General features: G+C 44.0%; 1 protein-coding gene across 1 annotated transcript in view; it reads right to left on the minus strand.

Moving 5' to 3' along the window:
- LOC128114053 (sodium/glucose cotransporter 1-like) overlaps nt 1–19,537 on the minus strand; it is a 47,612-nt gene that overhangs the window by 19,037 nt on the left and 9,038 nt on the right. The window contains 6 exon segments of the mRNA XM_052743923.1: nt 2,444–2,551; nt 4,596–4,731; nt 7,606–7,826; nt 13,875–13,955; nt 15,128–15,233; nt 16,512–16,613. Coding sequence (XP_052599883.1) covers nt 2,444–2,551; nt 4,596–4,731; nt 7,606–7,826; nt 13,875–13,955; nt 15,128–15,233; nt 16,512–16,613 — 754 coding nt within the window.

The following is a 19,537-nucleotide window of genomic DNA, read 5'->3' on the forward strand; positions in this document are numbered from 1 at the left end:
TGTTTAGCAATAATTTCCATGTAAAGCCTGAAAAGGCTTTAAAAAGGATTTTAAACACACAAAAACAGAGTCAAAACTCAGCTTCTTGATAACTGTTTTTTCTTGGGTAGGCTCTGTTTGCTAGTGGCAAGCAGAGGCATGGCTCCTTTAAGAGACAGATTCCTGACTCAGTGCTATCAGCAAAAACTGCATGGCTCTTTTAAGAGGACCTGCTACCAAACACTTGATGGGGTTTGTGAGCAGTGGGCTACTCAATGGCAGCATGGACCTAGAAGCTCTTAGGGAACCAGGCAGGGCAGAGGTAGAGGTCCTATCCTCACCACTTAGCAGTTTCAAGGCTCATGTAGTCAGAAAAGACAGAGATATGCAATAAAGACAGATTCAGATGGGAAAAAAAAATCTCTAAATGGTTTACAGTTTATTTGAAAAATGTGCATAGACTTGGGAGAGAGAAGAGAAAGGGTAGAAACAGTCATAGATTTTAAAAAGTGATAAAAATAATAGTAAAGTCCTTAAAAAGGGAATAGAATAAAAATATGATAAGCCGCCTGGCGGTGGTGGCGCATGCCTTTAATCCCAGCACTCGGGAGGCAGAGCCAGGTGGATCTCTGTGAGTTCGAGGCTAGCCTGGTCTACAGAGCTAGTCCAGGACGGGCTCCAAAGCTACAGAGAAACCCTGTCTCGAAAAACCAATATATATAAATATAAATATATATATATGTTTATATATATATATAAGCCAAGTAAAGATAGAAAATACATAGAGAGTCTGGACTCTATATTTTATTGTGTTGTCTTTGGATTTTTGACTGTTAATGGGAAAATAACTGATGAGAGACATTCAATTGTGAAAGCTACTAAATTAAACCAACCTATGTATTTTAAAAATATCTTGACTTCAAATTTTAAGTCAAAAGATATACTGCTTTGGGAAAGAGGTTCTACTTTTATTTCCACAGGAAATGAGAGGCTCTGGATTCATTCTGGGTTAAGAAAAATCAGATTTGATTAAGGAAGACCCCCTGAAAAATCTCCAGTGGGAGCAGATGGCCCAGATGATCCAACATTTCAGAGTACCTCTGTTACAGTTTCCTCTGAGTTCTACATCCAGAACAGCTTCAAGGCTGCTGGCTGAGATGATCAGCCTCACAGAATTCTCCAGTCAGGACTTGACCATAATCCTGAATTTTCCCAGGGTCTCATAGTCTAGAGAACCACACCCACATTCCCAAAAGATGGGTTATGGATATTTACTACCATTTAAGAAGAGTTGAGTGTAAGTTGCTATTGGTAATGGTCAAGGAAAAGCTGAACAAAGGAGATTAGATTCAGGGATCTCATGGTAAAAAGAAAAGGGAGTTATAGAAATGTGGTAATACAAGTTAGGATAGAAAGTGAATTAGGTACAACACTTTGAACTCACCAAGATAGGATAGACAATGGAGTGTTTTCTCTGAATTTGTCAGATGTTAATGGATTAGACATGGTTAATGTTAATTATTGCCTTTATATTTGTATATAGTTATTGTACTTAATGTATAATAGTTTTTCTATGTTAGTTAAAACCTTTCCTTCTTGTTTTGACTAAGACTAGTTAGGACAGTGTTTCAGGGATGGCTCTGTTTGAAAATTTCTTTGTGCTCTCAGGAGCTAGCACAATATCTAAAGATATCCAAAGATAACCAGGACCTCACCTGGAAGCCCCACACGGCAGTACCATAACTGACTTTAATAGGCCCTTCAAGGCTGGAAGACACAGACTGGGATTCTAGAATTGGCTCTCCTTCAAGCACTACTCCCAGGCAAAGCCCTGGCTGCTCTAGCACAGGACACTTCCCAAGGCTCAGATTCAGGGTCAGACAGCTCCCTCCCTAGACTGCAGCATGGTCAGTATTGAAGTTTATGGAAATGTTGCTCTCAAGAGCTGACACAGATGTTGTCTTTAAAAATATTTATTTGATCGTTTTACCAGAATCTGCAAAACAAGGAGATAAATGCAAAGGCTCATGGTCCACCTAATAATGAGCATTATCTGACTGCTAGGTAACTGCCTGGCTCTTTAACTAATTCCACTGTACAATAAGCAATTTGAGGACAGTACTCTTCTTGCTGGTGTTTGTTCTCTGGGGCTTATAGCAATGCCTTACACTGCAAGGAACGGATTTTCTGAAAAAAATGAGCAGACGGCATAAATAATACAACCGGTGTGTGCAGGTTGTGCCTCCGTGAGGATGCACACTTCCAGTGTTGGAAGGAAGGCAAGGGCCTATGCTCCTACCTGAGTAAACAAGTTTGCTCCAGCGCTAACCACTCCCAATACACAGACTGCCTCTACACGCAGAATGATGGGCTGGCTGGTAAGGAAACCACTCCTGTATTCTCACTCCTACCTGTCTCTCCAATGAGAGTCATGTAGCTCTTGGTGGAAAGGCCCACTTCTTACCAGAAGGCATCACTCCTAGCACCAGCACAGGATAAGCTAGGGCACTACAACCGGTTCGTTGGCCACAGAACTTCAGACATTCTGAAGGTACAACACATGCCACTTGATCTGCAGCGAGAAGGAATGGCCACACAAACATCGTGGTTTAGAGCTCTCAAATCTGAGCTTGGGGGAAGGGAAGCAGATTAGGAACCACATGTATAAAGGTAGATGTCAGAGTCCTGGTCCACTGGAGATTTATCCAGTTCATGATCCTTCTCTCAGGATCCTAGAAGTCAAATGACCTGATCCTTCTACTGACCCAAGGGCAAGCCATGGGACCTCTACAAGGCTTTCAAAGATCTCAATGAAGTGTTAAGGAAATCTGTGAACCACCCACCATGTACTAACGTTGGAACCACCCAGAAACTCATTACCTTTGCCCCAAGATGGGCATAATTCACCATAATAAATTGGACTCCAAGTCTTGGAGAGCAGAGGGGCCAATTTTCTAATTTATCAAAAAGAAACATCTATGAACTCTAACAACACTGCTTGATTACTGAAGAGCAAATAGAGAAATGTTGAGACTCCTCTCTATTAAAGCTGGGAAAAAATGAGCACAGGAAGAGAAGCATGTCTGGGGCAGACTGAAGGGTGGGGTAGAGTGAGAGATGGTCACTGCTCATGTTACTTAGCACTAAAAATTGTTCTGCATTCCTTTGGCCTTGTCAAAAGCACTTAGCAGTGTGCAGTCCTAGAAGTCACTTGCTCTACCCCGGCTGCTAGTTTTTTGTGAATTTAACCCAAGCTAGGGCCATCTGGGAAGAGAGAACCTCAATTAAGAAAATGTTAGCCGGGCGGTGGTGGCGCACGCCTGTAATTCCAGCACTCGGGAGGCAGAGGCAGGTGGATCTCTGAGTTCGAGGCCAGCCTGGTCTACAGAGCTAGTCCAGGACAGGCTCCAAAGCTACAGAGAAACCCTGTCTCAAAAAACCAAAAAAAAAAAAGAAAGAAAGAAAAGAAAATGTCCCCATCAGATTGGCCCTTAGGCAATTATTTAATTAATTAATTAATGATTGATGGGAGAGAACCTAGCTTACTGTGGGTGGTGCCACCCCTGGGCACAGGGTGGGAGTTCTGGGTCATGTAAGAAAGCAAGCTGAGCAAGCCATGAGGAGCAACAGTAAGTAGCTTTCCTCCATGGCCTCTGCTTCAGATCCTGCCTCTACATTCCTGTCTTGAGTCTCTGCCCTGATGTCCCTCAGTGATAGACAGTCATCTGAAAATATAAGATAAATAACCCACCCCACCCTCCCACCAAGTTACTTTTAGTTACGGTGTTTTATCACAGCAACAAAATTTAGCCAGGACACTACTCTTGCAGCTATACCTAACAGGCTAGTAAATGTTCCCTTACCTAGTGAATAAGCAGACTCACATTGCCTGAGAGACAGGTCAAGCTAGCCAAACTCAGTTGATATTGGGGGTGAAATACATTATGGAATTCTGATCACTCATTAGGAGAAGTGGGTAATTGTTAATAGCTTTTAATAGAAAGGAGGGCCAGCTGGGCAGCGGTGGCACACGCCTTTAATCCCAGCACTCAAGAGGCAGAGCCAGGAGGATCTATGTGAGCACAAGGCCAGCCTGGTCTATAGAGCAAGATCTAGGACAGGCACCAAAACTACAGAGAAACCCTGTCTCGAAAAACAAAACAAAAACAAAAACAAAACAAAACAAAAAATAACAATGAGGGTCTTTCTCCAAGTCTTTCTTTCCACCCACATCAGCCTCTTCCAAATTGTCTCATGAGTTCAGCGAGTGCCGGGAATGCTCGGTCTAGGGCTGTGAGAAATGCTCACTACATCAAATAGATCCCAGTACAGCACCTGATGCACACAGCATAAGGCCTGTGAAGTGACAGAGCAATCCAAATTCCTGAAGACTGTCCCAAAAGTTGTGTCTGGGTGTCAGGTGTCGGGGAACGTGACTGTCTCATTAGGGGAAGTGCTTGGATCCGTTCTTCCTTTTCTTATCACTTTGGGGTTTCCATACTGCTGCCCACCTCAAGAGTTTCTACTCAAATACATTCTAAAGAGGCACTTGAGGTAATTCAGTAACTAGTATACCACGGGAGACCTCTAAGAGCATGTCAGGATCAAGAATTTACCTGGGAACAGGATGCGGCTGATCATCCCCGGCATCACCATGAGGAACATGGCCAGTAGCTTCAGGTACCCATACAAGAGGCAGCCGCCTTTCATATGAAGCTTGCTCCTTCCTGCCAGGAACCTCTGGACAGAAATCTGCCGGAGAAAGACAAGTGGGTGGAGTCAGTGGTGTAGTGGGTGGAGTCGGTGGTGTAGTGGGTGGGGTCAATGGTGTAGTGGGTGGGGTCGGTGGTGTAGTGGGTGGAGTCAATGGTGTAGTGGGTGGAGTCGGTGGCATATTAGGGCCAAGCTCCCGCTGCTCAGGTAGGATACTTGTGTCTATCTGTAGTGACAGCAGGATATACATTCTGGTGGGTTTACTAGATGGTCAACATGCATCCAAATAATGTACTGAATGTTATGCTTTTAAAGAATATTCAAATAGTGGTAAAATATGCCCATGGTGACTTAAAGGCACTGGATACAAAATAGTGTATATACTGTGATAGTGAGTCTAGAAAAAAAATCCACAAGAATGAATCAGTGTGATAATGTGATTTAGCAGTAAAAGGATTAGCAGATAAGGTTTTTGTTGTTTGTTGCTTTCTTTACATTTTCTTTATTTTCAAAGTACATTCGTTTAATAATTGGGGAAGAATGGAATTGTGATACCGTCCCATGTGACAGGAACTGACTCTTGAGAGATCTACAGGCAGCTGCTTCTGGCCTCTGGGTGGAGAGGTGCCAAAGTTGAGCATGTGGAGGGAACACAGGCTACCATTCCTGGCCACAGAACAGCTGGTCTCCCATGGAAAGTACCGAAATTAAAATTGTGTAAAAGAAATCCTGACATGGAAACCATAAGTGAAATTACAGCACATCGTCTTGAATTTGCAGAAGGAAAGAGGGTAGCATGCAAAAGGAAAAAGAGCTAAGACTTATTATCATTCTTGAAGTAGGAAGAATCTTCAGATCTAGCAGTCATGGTGAATCCTAAACAAAACAGGGCACAGAACAGCTGGTCTCCTATGGAGTGACAGCGTAAAGGTAGAAATGTGATCCCTGTACTGAGGGTGACCACATTAAATCTGTCCACAGGGAGTCCTAAGCATATCAGTGTACTGTCAACTGTAACTGAGGGAAAAGTCATTTTAAAATGCTGGTGGGCCAAACTGTTTACAGTTTTCTGTCACTTTTTTCCAATTAAATTTGTGTTTGTTTGTTTTTGCTTTGTTTTAAGACAGGGTTTCTCTATGTAGCCCTGGCTGTCATGGAACTCACTCTGTAGACCAGGCTGGCCTTGAACCCAGAAATCCGTTTGCCTTTCAATTTTAATAAAAATTAAAAAAAAATTATTAGAATTCTGGGCAGTGGTGGTGTATGCCTTTAATCCCATAATCACTCAGGAGGCAGAGGTAAGTGACTCTCTGAGTTTGAGGCCAACCTGGTCTACAGAGTGAGTTCCAGGACAGCCAGGGCTATAAGGAGAAACCTTGTCTCAAAAAACAAAACAAAACAAAAAATCAATTAGAGCTTGGGGTATAACTCAGAACATTGAGTTATACCTACATCACTAAGATCCTGGATTCCATCCTCAGCACCACAATTTTGTTTTTTCTTAAATAATTTCCTTCACAATTTAGGCAGTTATGGATTCTACTCCTGTGCTTTTAATGAGTAGCCTTATATTATTCAACATGGAAACAACATAGAGTAAATTAATATCCCTTCCATCTTCTGCATAATTCAATGTCTTTAGACAGATTAACTACAATCTGTGGTGTCAAGTTTATTTCAGTTTTATCTTGTTGTATTAATGATGGGTGGTGGTGGTGATGATGATGGTGGTGGTGATGGTGGTGGTGGTGATGATGGTGGTAGTGGTGGTGGTGATGGTGGTGGTGGTGATGATGGTGATGATGGTGGTGGTGGTGGTGATGATGGTGGTGGTGGTGGTGGTGGTGATGGTGGTGATGGTGGTGGTGGTGGTGGTGATGGTGGTGATGGTGGTGGTGGTGGTGATGATGGTGGTGGTGGTGGTGGTGGTGATGATGATGGTGGTGGTGGTGTTGATGGTGGTGGTGGTGTTGGTGGTGGTGGTGGTGGTGGTGATGGTGGTGGTGGTGATGATGGTGATGATGGTGGTGGTGGTGGTGATGGTGGTGGTGGTGGTGGTGGTGATGATGATGGTGGTGGTGGTGATGATGGTGGTGGTGGTGTTGATGGTGGTGGTGGTGTTGATGGTGGTGGTGGTGGTGGTGGTGATGGTGGTGGTGGTGGTGATGGTGGTGGTGGTGGTGGTGATGGTGGTGGTGGTGGTGGTGGTGATGGTGGTGGTGGTGGTGATGGTGGTGGTGGTGATGATGGTGGTGGTGGTGGTGGTGTTGATGACAAGAATGATGATGATTATAGTGCTTGGGACCAAATTCAGGACCTTGAATGCTAAGTGAAGATTCTATTGCTAAATTACATCCCTGACCCTTGGCTTTATTGGATAAGATCTTTTTATAATCTTTGAGAATTTCACACATGTATGCAATAAAATATGATCATATCCATTCCACATTGCCCCCCTTCAACTTCCTATGGAATCCACCAACATATCTCCCTCCCAAGTCTGTGTCATCTTTTTTTTTTGTTTGTAATAATTCACTAAGTCCTGTTATTGCCACCTATATGTACATGAAATGAGGCCACCCCCTGGAGCATGAGCAACCTACTGTGGCCAACCACACTTCCACAAACAATAATTCTCCCTCCCCCAGAATCTAGCAACTGCAGATAGCTCCTCAGTTAGGGATAGGGACTCATGAGTTCCTCCCTCATCCATACAGAAATTTTGGCTGGTTTTTGGCTAGCTTGATCGGTCAAAACAAAAAAAAAAAAAAAAAAAAAAAAACTATTTCTTACATTATTGAGGCAACAAATATAAATTAGGAGACAAACCATGAACAAGCAGGCAAGCCATAGTGACCTGTGTCTACAGGGACATTAAAGGACAATCACATCATTGACCTTGCATTTAATTACCTGATCAGCACACCCATAGAACAGAGAGACAGTAGTGGCACCTAAGATGAGTGCAGGCCAGGGGATGTCTCCAGAGACACAGCTTCGGAAGATGTGGAAAGCATCTTGACGAGGCAAGTAGCACTGTGGCTTGGCAGTCCAGTTTCCCTGTTGGGTCACATTTGGGATGGCTTGGAAGTACTTATTCACTAGCCCCTGATAGCCTCCTACTTCCTGAAAGACTTTAAAAAACAAACAAAAACCATGATATTTATCAATTCCTTGAAGGGTAAACAACACAACTAAAGAACGAAGACTGGAAATAAGATCCAGTGTGACCTGCTGGCTCTCACTATAAAATGCAACACAGCCATACACAATCAGTACCTCATGTGTGCAAGAAAAGACTAGCTCTTCTCGGGAGAAGAAATGCAGTGGGCATGGAGTTGGGTGCCTGGAACCCCACCTCCATTATCTGGTTTCAGAACCCCTCTTTCCAAAGTGCGTGTGCTTTATGTAGAAGGAGTCAAATGGTCCCCTTTCCAGTCTTCTGGGGGACCCTGGCTTACTGACATTCCCTGTCTGCTGATCAACAACCAGAAGTGAGGAATATACATGAGCCCCCTCCCAAACTGCACAGAATATGTTCTAGAAGGCATTGGAAGTACTATTCCCTTCCACTGGGCTCCTCTAAGTGCAATGTCTTGGAGGTCTCTTGTCTACCTGGTCCATTCAAAACCCTCAATCCAGCCATGCCTGAAAGTAATATGCTCCTAAAATTTTTATCCATAGAAGCTAAAAGTACTTATTTCATACCAATTTTTAACTAAAATTCTATCATAAATTATCTAAAGAATCTTGATTTTTTTAAAGTGGATTAATATTCTTCTTCCTTAGATGCCAACAAAATGTTAAACACTCTAATTAAACTTTCCTTCAGAACTTATGGTATTCTTCCCAGTATCCTAGGCAGTATAAAGTCTTAACATTAAAGTAGTATTTTATATCTACTAAAATATCTACTGTGTTTTAACTATGTTTTATTTTATCTTGGCATGTAAAAAAACATACTCCCTTGAAACAGACTCAGTTTTTATATGAATTAAGATCTATCTGTAAATAAGATTAGTCAATGAAAGAATATAAAATTAATGAAAGCTATATCATACTATGGCATTTACAAAAAGTAAACTCATGTCCAATAACGAAAGATAAAATACAAAAATTATAACACGAGAATATCTTTATGAACACTAGATAATTTAAAAACATTTATAACAGAGTATGAGAAGAAACAGAAAAAGATAAATTTGAACTCGAAGTTTGAAATTTACATTATAAAGTACATTAAAATTCCTTAGACCGAGGGCTGAGGAGACGGCTCAGTGGATAAGCGTGCTTCTTGAGCATGCGTGAGGACCTGGGTGCAGAGTCCCAGCACCCACGTAAGAAGCCAACTGTGTGCCTCTCTGCATTTTGACCGGTTGTAGCTTTCTGTGATGGTTTCCATCTGCCTCAAAAAGCAGCTTTGACGAGGGATAAGAGCTATCCTTATCTCTGGGTGGAAGGATAAGTATTTAGAATATAGTTAGAAATTATACTGCTTTGAGGCAGTGGAAGCAATAAGTTCTTCTCTAGGGTCCATGGCCTCCCCAGACACAGGTCGTGGACTAGGTTTACAGTACTGGCATGACTTCCCTCCCACTGGGTGGGCCTTAAGTCCAATTAGGTCTCTGTTGGTTCCCCTCAAGATATTAGTGCCACTATTGCAGTTTTTGGGGTTCTTGCCATTCTTGTCATTGCTGTGACCCACACACAGCTCGGCAGTGTCAGAACTCAGTCAAAAGAATGACTCATGGTGAACAATGCCTTGGGGAAGGAACTGTGAGAGGCTCCAGGAAGAAAGGCAGAGGGCCTTTTACCTCAGCAGCATTTTGTTTCCGGGTTGCTCTTGGGCTGTGACAAACATTTGCATTCAATTAATAGGACATGTTTATTCTTGTTGGATGTCAGAACATAGCTATAGACCCCAATCTGGTCAGTGTACCCGGAATCTGGATATGGCCTTCTGTCTTGCTTTCATGCTTCCCCAGATATAATCTACAGTACGTGCCAGGCAATTGTGTGTAAATTGATCTGTTCTGAGAGAGTTCTGGAAAGGGCTGCCCTGTTAAATGTGCTTACTGACGTTTATTTACATGTTTTTCCGATCACGTTTGTCTGAACTCAAACAACCGTTCTTGGACCATTGCTTCTTTGTTCCATTCTTGTATAGAAGCACACCAAAACTTCAGTTAGGTTGTCCACAACATTAGACTGTAGTCCGCCCTGGTCTCTCAGGTCCTCAGGTCCCAAGTCTAGCAGATGAGATCTGCATACATTGGCTGAAAAGTCAACGAGTAGGACTTTCGATTACTTTTGTCCCTTGGCAGCTTGTATGGCTCCTTCTAGTATGTAGGGTGGTGAGTTCCAACTGATACATGTGGGGGTCCCTGCAGGTGTCACATAGGAAGCTCGAAGAGAAAGGTGGAAACCCTGGTGCAGATATGGATCAGACTTGGAGAGTCTAATAACAAGCGGTTTATTCCCAATGTATTTAAGCCCAGTATAGTTTGGGGAAATGTTTACTGGTGTAATACAATCTCCAGTGCACAAGAAAGTAGAATTATAGCCGGGGGGTGGCGGTGCACACCTTTGATCCCAGCACTCAGGAGGCAGAGCCAGGCGGATCTCTGGGAGTTCGAGGCCAGCCTGGTCTACAGAGCTAGTTCCAGGACAGGCTCCAAAACTACACAGAGATGGGCTGGAGAGATGGCTCAGAGGTTAAGAGCACTGGCTGCTCTTCCAGAGGTCCTGAGTTCAATTCCCAGCAACCACATGGTGGCTCACTACCATCTAGAATGAGATCTGGTGCCCTCTTCTGGCCTGCAGGCATATGTGCAGACAGAACACTGTATACATGATAAATAAAATAAATCTTAAGAAAAAAGAAATTCTTAAAATAAAATTTAAAAAAAAAAAAAAAAAAAAAAAAAAAACTACACAGAGAAACCCTTTCTCGAAAAAAACCAAAAAAAAAAAAAAAAAGAATTACACTGAAACTCAACTCAGGGTACATGTCATTTTCTCCAAGGAGATGGGTTCTAGAGATAGGTTGCCTGAACTAGCTTAAGGGCCGAAGGGTATGGCCTGCTCTCAGACGTCATTTGGGCTATTAGCCACCTGTGGTCCTGGCTGTGGGAGCTTCAGGGAGCCTCTGGCTAGAAGGGCCATTTAGATTACTAGCTGCCTCCAGTCCTGCTTGTAGGAGCTTGATATGGCCTGGCCCAACAGATAACATAGACCACCAGACTGTTCATTGGTTCCAGTTCTCAGCTTTCTGGATGGAAGAACAGGTTTTTCATCTTTCCCAATGGAGAGACAGTCCTATGCGCTTAACATTCCTGGTTTCTCTGAAGATCTGTGGGTGCAAGGACATTCATCTATGCTCCCTAAACCTACGACTCCAGGAATATCTCAGAAGAAGGGGAAGAAAGATTGAAAGAGCCCAAAGACTCAAATGCCTTCTGTGACATAGTGTCTTCTATATATGGCAAGAAAGCTGCACCCACCCATGAAATCTCAACAGTATGGCCACCTAAACGAGGCCTGCACAATGGCAACACAGTTGGCATGCCCATGAGGATATGGGACATGAGACGAATTTACTTCCTAACCCTGCTCCAGCCAGTACTCGATGTTCTAAGACTTTAAGAAGTTTGTTCATCTAATAGGCTAAAAGATAATCTCATTTTTCAATTTTGTCTGATTTTTCAGTTTCAAAGGTCAAAGTCCCACCTCTAGATGAAGGGCTACAGGCAATTAATGGATGCTGAGAGGGGAGAACCAGTCTACTCCCAGCACAAGCTCCCTGATAGGCTATCCAATCCTATTCAGTCAGCCGTAACCACATATGCATATGACAACACTCAAATGTCTTTACATCTACATGTGCATAGATGTAAGAATGAAAATTAAAGAATAAGAGGGCATGAACTTGAGAAGGAATGGCAGGGGACCCAGTGGGAATTGGAGGGAGAGAAAGAGGGAAGAAATGATGGAATACAGTACTCATACATGAAATTCTCCAAAAACAAAAGAATAAATAAAGGTTGCAAGAGCTAGGTGTGGCCGTGTGACCCCAACACCATAAGGTATGTAGATGAGAGGATTTCTGGGGCTTGCTGTCTAGACAGCCTAGGGTGGGGGGAGTTAGAGTTGGGAATCCTACCTCAAAGAAAAAGAGCCGAAAGTGCCAGAGCGAAACAACAGCCATTCCCCCTCCAGCCTCTCCTCACACCCATGCACATGCGCACATGCACACATACCACACAGAGATGGCTGCTCTCAGCTTGAAAGAACACATTCCCTTCATTCCTACAGCACTCCTATACATCACTGGACAAAAGAAAGCTCTGGAAAGAAATAGAAGAACAAACCAGTAATTCACTAAAAAAAAAAAAAGAAAAGAAAAAAAGAAAGAAACTAAATTAACTGAAAAGTGCTCAATCTTACCATATCTGGAAACTAAAAAAAGTAAAACAACACTGAGAAATGAGACACTTTTCTAGCCTATCAAATGAGCAAAATCCTCAACATCGTTCACTGGCTGGAGCAGGGTTAAGAAATCCACTCACACACAGCACTCACATTGTAAGTTAGTACAGACACTTGGGCTATCAATCTTATCTAAGCTGTGGTCATTTCAAGAACGTAAGGCTGAACTAGCATTCTAAACTAAACCAGTGCCATTCACAGTGTTAATATGAAAAACAGAGAAGACTAATACACGCATTTGTTGTTGGCTGTTTATTGGCTCTTCTGGGGGGGCCCCGGACACCCAGCTCCCAAATAAATCACACATGGAAGCTTATTCTTAATTATGAATGCCTGGCCTTGGCTTGGCTTTTCTCTTGCCAGATATTCTTAACTTAAATTATTCCGTGTACCTTTTGATGAGGGTTCTTCACCACCACCACCACCACCCAGGATTCTCTGTGTTGTTTTCCCTTTTCTTCTGTGAATTTACTTTTTTTTTTTTTTCCGAGACAGGGTTTCTCTGTGTAGCTTTGTGCCTTTCCTGGATCTTGCTCTGTAGACCAGGCTGGCTTCGAACTCACAGAGATCCGCCTGGCTCTGCCTCCCAAGTGCTGGGATTAAAGGCGTGCACCGCCACCACTCATGAATTTACTCTTACTCCATGGCTTGCTGTGTAGCTGGGTGGCTGTGTAGCTGGGTGGCTGTGTAGCTGGGTGGCTGGGTGGCTGGGCGGCTGGCCCCTGGAGTCCTCCTCCTTCTCTGGCTACTTCCTTCTTCACTCCTCCATCTTTTTTATTCTTCCTTTCCCTAGGTTTCTCCTTCTGTATTTTCTCTCAGCCTGCCAGTCCCGCCTACTTCTCTCTCCTGCCTTGCTATTGGCCATTCAGTTCTTCATTTGACCAGTCAGGTGTTTTAGACAGGCACAGTAACACAGCTTCACAGAGTTCAACAAATGCAACATAAACGAAAGTAACACACCTTAAAACAATATTCCACAACAAATCATCTCTGTAGGTATGGAAAAAAACTCGTTACAACTCAAAGGTCTCTTATGATAAACAGCATGAGCAAAGTAGGAGCAAAAAAGCCTGCAAAAGGCTGTGCATCTGTAAACAACTTACAGCTAATATTAAATAGTGAAATGTTCAATGTCTTCTCTCTGAGGCTGGAGGTAAGACAAGGATGCCTGTCCTCTTCTGTCTACTGCACCCTACAGGCCAGCTATTATCTCCACTTCTTATTTAGTAAGTATTTAAGTTTTCAGGCCGCACTTTCTCTACAGGACACTTTGTGTGAGGGCCAGAATTTTTGGATGGGGTGTGTGTGTGATTTATTGGTGAAGCAATCATTGAGATCTACGTTACAACATGGACTGCTGCGCGGTGGCCATTTGAGTATGTAGGATCACACTGCTAGGAATGGATCTTCTGCTTGACCTTGACAGGCAGAGTCCAGTGGGCAAATGGAAGGGGTTTCCAATTGGAGAACAAGGACAGCACGTGGGCTGGGGAGGAGCACTCTGGACCACAGCCCTGGAGTCTTTCATCAGCATTCTACCACTTGACTCCTCTTGCTCCTGCAGTGAGGTGGCCTTCAGAACTTTCCGCATGACCTCTGACCATGATCAGTCACTTCCTCTGTAAGATGAAGCAGCTGATGGCCCCATGTCACCCTAGACTCAAAGATGCCCCCGCTGTGGCCCACTTACTCACCATAAGCCACCAACAAGGCTGAGCCCAAAAGCATAATACCAGCTTGGAAGGTCTCAACATAAGCCACAGTTGCCAGGCCACCTGAAGAGGAAGAAGAAAAGAAATGGAAACCACATGTACTTCTGCTTACAGCAACCTCTCTGTATGCCCCGCCCCCACAGTCACCTGCCCTGTATGCCCTTCCCCCACCTGACCTCCTTTCTGACTTCTCATCCATTTCCATATGCTTTATCTAACACATCCTGTTTTCTCTACCGTTCCTCACAGACTTTTACAGGATTTTTTTTTCAGTTTTGCCAATTTTGTTGAGTCAATAAAACTCTAAATAATAACAATGAAATCAATTCTGAAATTATAAACATGATACTGTTTAAGAAAACACATTGTTCTATACCTATAAATACTTTTAAGATGTCATAAAAGTGTAGTTACGGATTGCTAACATGTTAATACATGTCCATTTATTTCAGGTGTGTTTGTTCCTTCTTTATATGTTCACATGATATTAGCCATCCCCAGACAACAAGAGAAGACACACCAAAGCAGTAGAGTGTTTTGACTTTCTATGTCCCAATTTTTCTCTACTCTCCATGCTTTTTCTGACCATTTTCTTAATCAAATGCGTACACCTTTCATCCCAGAAACTCAGTTTGGAAGCAACCATTAGTATTGTCCCTGGTAGCTACCAGCTAGACAGACTTTCCCTAAGTCCCTGCCCAGTTTTAACAACCAAAACTGTCTCCAAGCATCACCAAACAATCACAGGAAGAAAAGTCCGATTTAGACTCCTCACCACTGTGAACAACTTGTTGGCTACTTTCTGTCCCTCTGATTTTCTCTGCTTGACCTCTGGTCACACTCTAAGCTGAAGAAAGTGAGTGATGAGAGCTCCTACCCTCGGCAGAGGCTGAATACATGAGAACTGCCTTTCCAAAAGATCCTATCTGAAGGTTTGGCCAGGGGGCCTCCTCAGGGACCCTATCTCATTTTCCCTCATCCACTTTGTGTGCGCCCACTCTGTTACCTGGTAACTCACAGCGGCATGCCCCATTGTTCCATAAACATAATCACTGCTGACTTATCAATCACTCTTCGAAGAGATTTTTCCAATCCAATATGATCCCTGGTTGTACCTCTGCCTCCATCATACTTCCTGAGATCTACAGACTTTGGGAAAATTCAGTAGCTCCTGGGACTCTATTGCATGTTTGAGTCAGTATGTATAAACTCATGTGTGGTTAGAGCTACCTCACCTGTGATGGTATAAAGGCCAGTAATGGTCACCACAATCAGCACTGTCTGGTAAATATCTGTGTTCCAAACCATTTTCAAGTACATGGCACCAAAGCTGATCTCCATCTGAAATGGGCATAAGGTTAGCAGCTGAACCTTCCTTTCCAGCAGAATCAACAACCACCCCAGAGAGAAATGGGTCTTGGAGGCCACACGAAAGAGGTGGCCTTTGGGCAGCACCCCACCACCAATGGGCCCTGAGAGAGATCTGCCCGAATTTTGTGCCCTCTGAGTTCAACCAAAGTTAGCACCTTCCAGGGTATGGATTAACTAACACAAGCTGTCTAGTTAACACAACCTAGCCTACTCTGCTCCAGAGCCTCGGAGTGGGGATTATACTCAAAGCGGTTGTGGCATATGGTTCTGCAGCTAGGAAAAGACCATGGGCTTTTTTTTTTCCTGTAAGCATTTGTTCCAGAAAACACCCTTTGCTTTATCTTTCCAAAAGTCTCCATTATCTTACTGGAGACGTTCAGTTCTATGTACTTCTAGATTACTACCAAATTCACTTGGACCCATATATTTAACAAGCTCTGGGATTGGCAAACTTTTTGCACAAGACTACATGATAAATATTATAGGTTTTGAGGGCTGTACACCATACTACCCCTAGCTTTTACAACCCTTTAAATTAAGTATAAAAATCAGTCTCAGCTCAAGGACTGTACAAAGCGGCCATTCATTGGCCTGGCCGACTGACTAGATCTGTCAAGTCCTGGCTGAGCTGACACTAACTTTGAAGCACCTGCCCATCATTTACCTGGCTGACCTTTTGCTTTATTATTCTGCTCCCCAACTCAGGGATAAAATGGGCAGAGATTCATTCAACCAGTTATTCCCCCAAACAGTTACTGTGGCCCCACAACACTGTAGACACTGCACTATTTAGAAGACATTAAAACTGCCAAAGCCCAGCTTCTGCCATCACTGAGCTTCTGTTAAATAAAGACACTACATGGGCACTCTCATGCTTTGTGGTAAATGCCCTTCGTCTGGTTAGTGAAAACCACCTGCGCAGTGCCACATGTACAAAACACGTTCTAGGCTCGGGGGAGTGTAGTAAACACCCCAGAAAAGACTCACGGTCTCGGGTCACTTGACTGGAGGTAGAGAAGACACATATTAAGCAAGTACACCAATAAACTGATTTCACATGGTGGTACTCACTATAAAGAAAATAACAGAGGCACGTAGTAGAGACAACTGGGCCTTGGAATGCATCGGCCCAGTTTTGCTTAGATGACACTCCCTCCCCCTCTTTCATTGGAGGAGGAAGGTCACCTCTTTGGAGAGGCATTCCAAGGACATGCCTGGTCAGTCTCTACTCCACGTGCAAGAACTCACTGAGATCCTGCTGAAGATGTAGAGGATAAAGAAGCAGACTGAGAAGAACTGGATCCGGAGGCTGCCAAACCTCTTCCTCAAATATTCTGGCAGCGTTACCACCTGCATAAGCAACAGAGCAAGTCACCGTCAGGAGAGCGAGTGGTAAGAGGCAGGTCACCAGATGACCCTTCCTCCCGTGTTTATGTCGCAGAGATGGAAACAGCCCAGATGATGGAGGCAGCCCAGATGATGGAGGCAGCCCAGGGATATGAGATGTGGGTCACTGCCTTCGGCACCAGTCAAGATGGGAACGATAAGGAAGGAGACACAGGACAGCTGTCTTCTGGCAGCTTAGATTTCAGGCTCTGCCCGATCTTAGGAATGCAGAAAGAAGCTCAGTTCATTGAAAGCGAGCAATAATGATAAGTTACACATTATGGGACAAAGGGGAGCGCTTTGTCAAACATGGCTGGCAGGAGACAGAACCTGACGCTGCAGTCAGTTCTCAGCCACCTCTGTGTGAACACTCCAGTCAGATGGCAGTGTCTCAAGGGATCCTGTTTTCTACAGCATCTTGGGCAGTGTGTGTCATGAGCACAGGGACCCGAGCCCTCGGCGCTCACAATGCTCTTTGACCCTAATAGCCCCTGGCTCAAGGGAAGTGAATCACTAAGAAGCTATTGCCTCACGTTGTCCTGGCTAATGTATACGCTCTGGTCTACCTACATATGTCTATCATGAGTTCCAATTCAGACTCCACCTACTTCCCAGACAGCTCCTCACAGGGACCAGAGGTCCTTGTCTAAGTACCCATAGCTTTCATTCTCTTAGCCTTTACTTGGCTCTAAGTCATACTCTGCCATATGTCAATCATTCTCCCAGCAAAGTTCTAAACTTTCCAAGCTATTTCTTTTTTGGGGGGGAGAGGGGGAGAGTTGAGACAGGGTTTCTCTGTGTAGTTTTGGTGCCTGTCCTAGACCTCACTCTATAGACCAGGCTGGCCTCGAACTCACAGAGATCCACCTGGCTCTTCCTCCTGAGTGCTGGGATTAAAAGCGTGTGTCATCGCTATTTCTAAGTTGGTTGTTTGGGCTCTTCCACAACAAATGAGGATGGTTTGGGGCAGTGGTTCTCAACCTTCCTAACAGTGTGACCCTTTAACAAAGTTCCTCATGTTCCGGTGACCCCCAACCATAAAATTACTCTCGTTGCTACTTCATAACTGTAATTTTGCAACTGTTATGAATCACAATGTAAATCTCTGTGTTTTCTGATGGTCTTCTGAGACCCCTGTGAAAGGGTCATTCACCTGGGGTCACGACTCACAGGTTGAGAAACACTGGTTTAGGTGCGTTCAACAACAGGTTAACTATGTGCTCTCAGTTGTAGAGGCTACACGCTCAAGGTTTCAGCAGGTCTGCCTTATTCCCAGGGCTGTGAGGGAAGCATTTGTCCAGGTCAGGTCAAGCTTGTAGACTTGTCCAAGATGCACTGTCTGGAGCTAACGCAGTATTCTAGTACTCTATAGGATACGTCACAGCATGCACTTTCCACTTGCCTCTTAGATAGCCCAGTGTTTGCTGTAGATATTTTCTTTAGTTTTCTGACGTTTTGACATCTTTAAAAGAAATCTTTCTAGGGACTAGAGAGAAGGCTCGGTGGTTGAGAGCACTTGTTGCTCTTACAGAGGACTCAGGTTCGGTTCCCAACACTAACATGGTGGCTCACACCATCTGGAACTCAAGTTCCAGGGGATCCAATGCCTTCTTCTGGCCTCTTTGGACACAGGCACACATGTGGTATACTTACATACATATAGGCAAAATACTCAAACACATAAAACAAAACAAAAATGTGAATAAGAAATTGTTTTTCAATCTTTCTGTTTGGGAAGAGACCACCCTCCTCAAGACTAGGCAATTCCCAGCTGGGCGGTGGTGGCACATGCCTTTAATCCTAGCTCTCGGGAGGCAGAGACAGGTGGATCTCTGTGAGTTCGAGGCCAGCCTGGGCTACAGAGTGAGTTCCAGGACAGGCACCAAAGCTACACAGAGAAACCCTGTCTCAAAAAAACAAAAAACAAAAAACAAAACAAACTAGGCAATTCCCACAGGTAACAGAAGGCCCAGGCTAGAGCATTAGCATTGACAGTAGGTTAACCAGTCCAGAGCCTGGCCTCCTCCACCCAGCCTATGTATCCCAGAGACAATAATCCTCCTCTGCTGTATCATCTCAAGACCAGGTACCAGACAACCAGCAACACAAGCCTGATGGAATTAGTCAAACCAGATAATCCAAAGCTGTTGATTCTGCTCTGCCTTGCCTTCCCCATGGAACCCCAACAGAGGCCTGACCTCATGCTCATCTTCTGCCTCGTGATGATGCTGATGTCTTCTCCACGTGGTTCTGTGTGGCAGATTGTCTCTGGGCCCCTCCTATCTCTGGGACCTGGGGGTATATAGCACACCTTGTTTTTCTTGGGGCTCTCCTACTTCTCCTCATGTGGCTGAACCCCACTGACCAGCTCATGAGAGAACAGAAGAAGGAGTCTGAAGTTGTACTTTTTTTTAAGCTAGCATTTGGTGTTATTATGGATAAAATCCTTTCCCGTGGTTATTTGCATTATTTGGGGGGAGGTGTTTTTTTTTTCTGAAACATTAGTTCTAACCTTTTTATTAAGGAGTTTTAAGAGTCTTTCAAAAAGTATATTTTCACTTCCTATGGACTCCTTCACACTGCCCCTTCTAACCCATTCCCATTTCTTTGTGTCAGCTGCCAATACCTAGAAGCGCTTGCTACCTGGGATCCATGTGGTCAGTGTGGCTGGAATCAGGTAGGCCATTTCCACTGTCCTTCTTGTCCTCTGCCACGATCTTTCTACTCTCCTCCTGTAGCAGACTGCTTGCTCCCCATTATCTCCATTCTTGGTGACTCCCCTAAACTTTTTCTCACCCCCCTAGGCACAGCACACACATGGTGCACATAGATACATGCAACCAAAATACCCATACATATATATATAATAAAAAAAGAAAAGAAAATGA

The sequence above is a fragment of the Peromyscus californicus genome, unplaced genomic scaffold, assembly GCF_007827085.1.
Source record: "Peromyscus californicus insignis strain IS unplaced genomic scaffold, ASM782708v3 Scaffold_19__1_contigs__length_69161282, whole genome shotgun sequence".
Taxonomy (NCBI): Eukaryota; Metazoa; Chordata; class Mammalia; order Rodentia; family Cricetidae; genus Peromyscus; species Peromyscus californicus.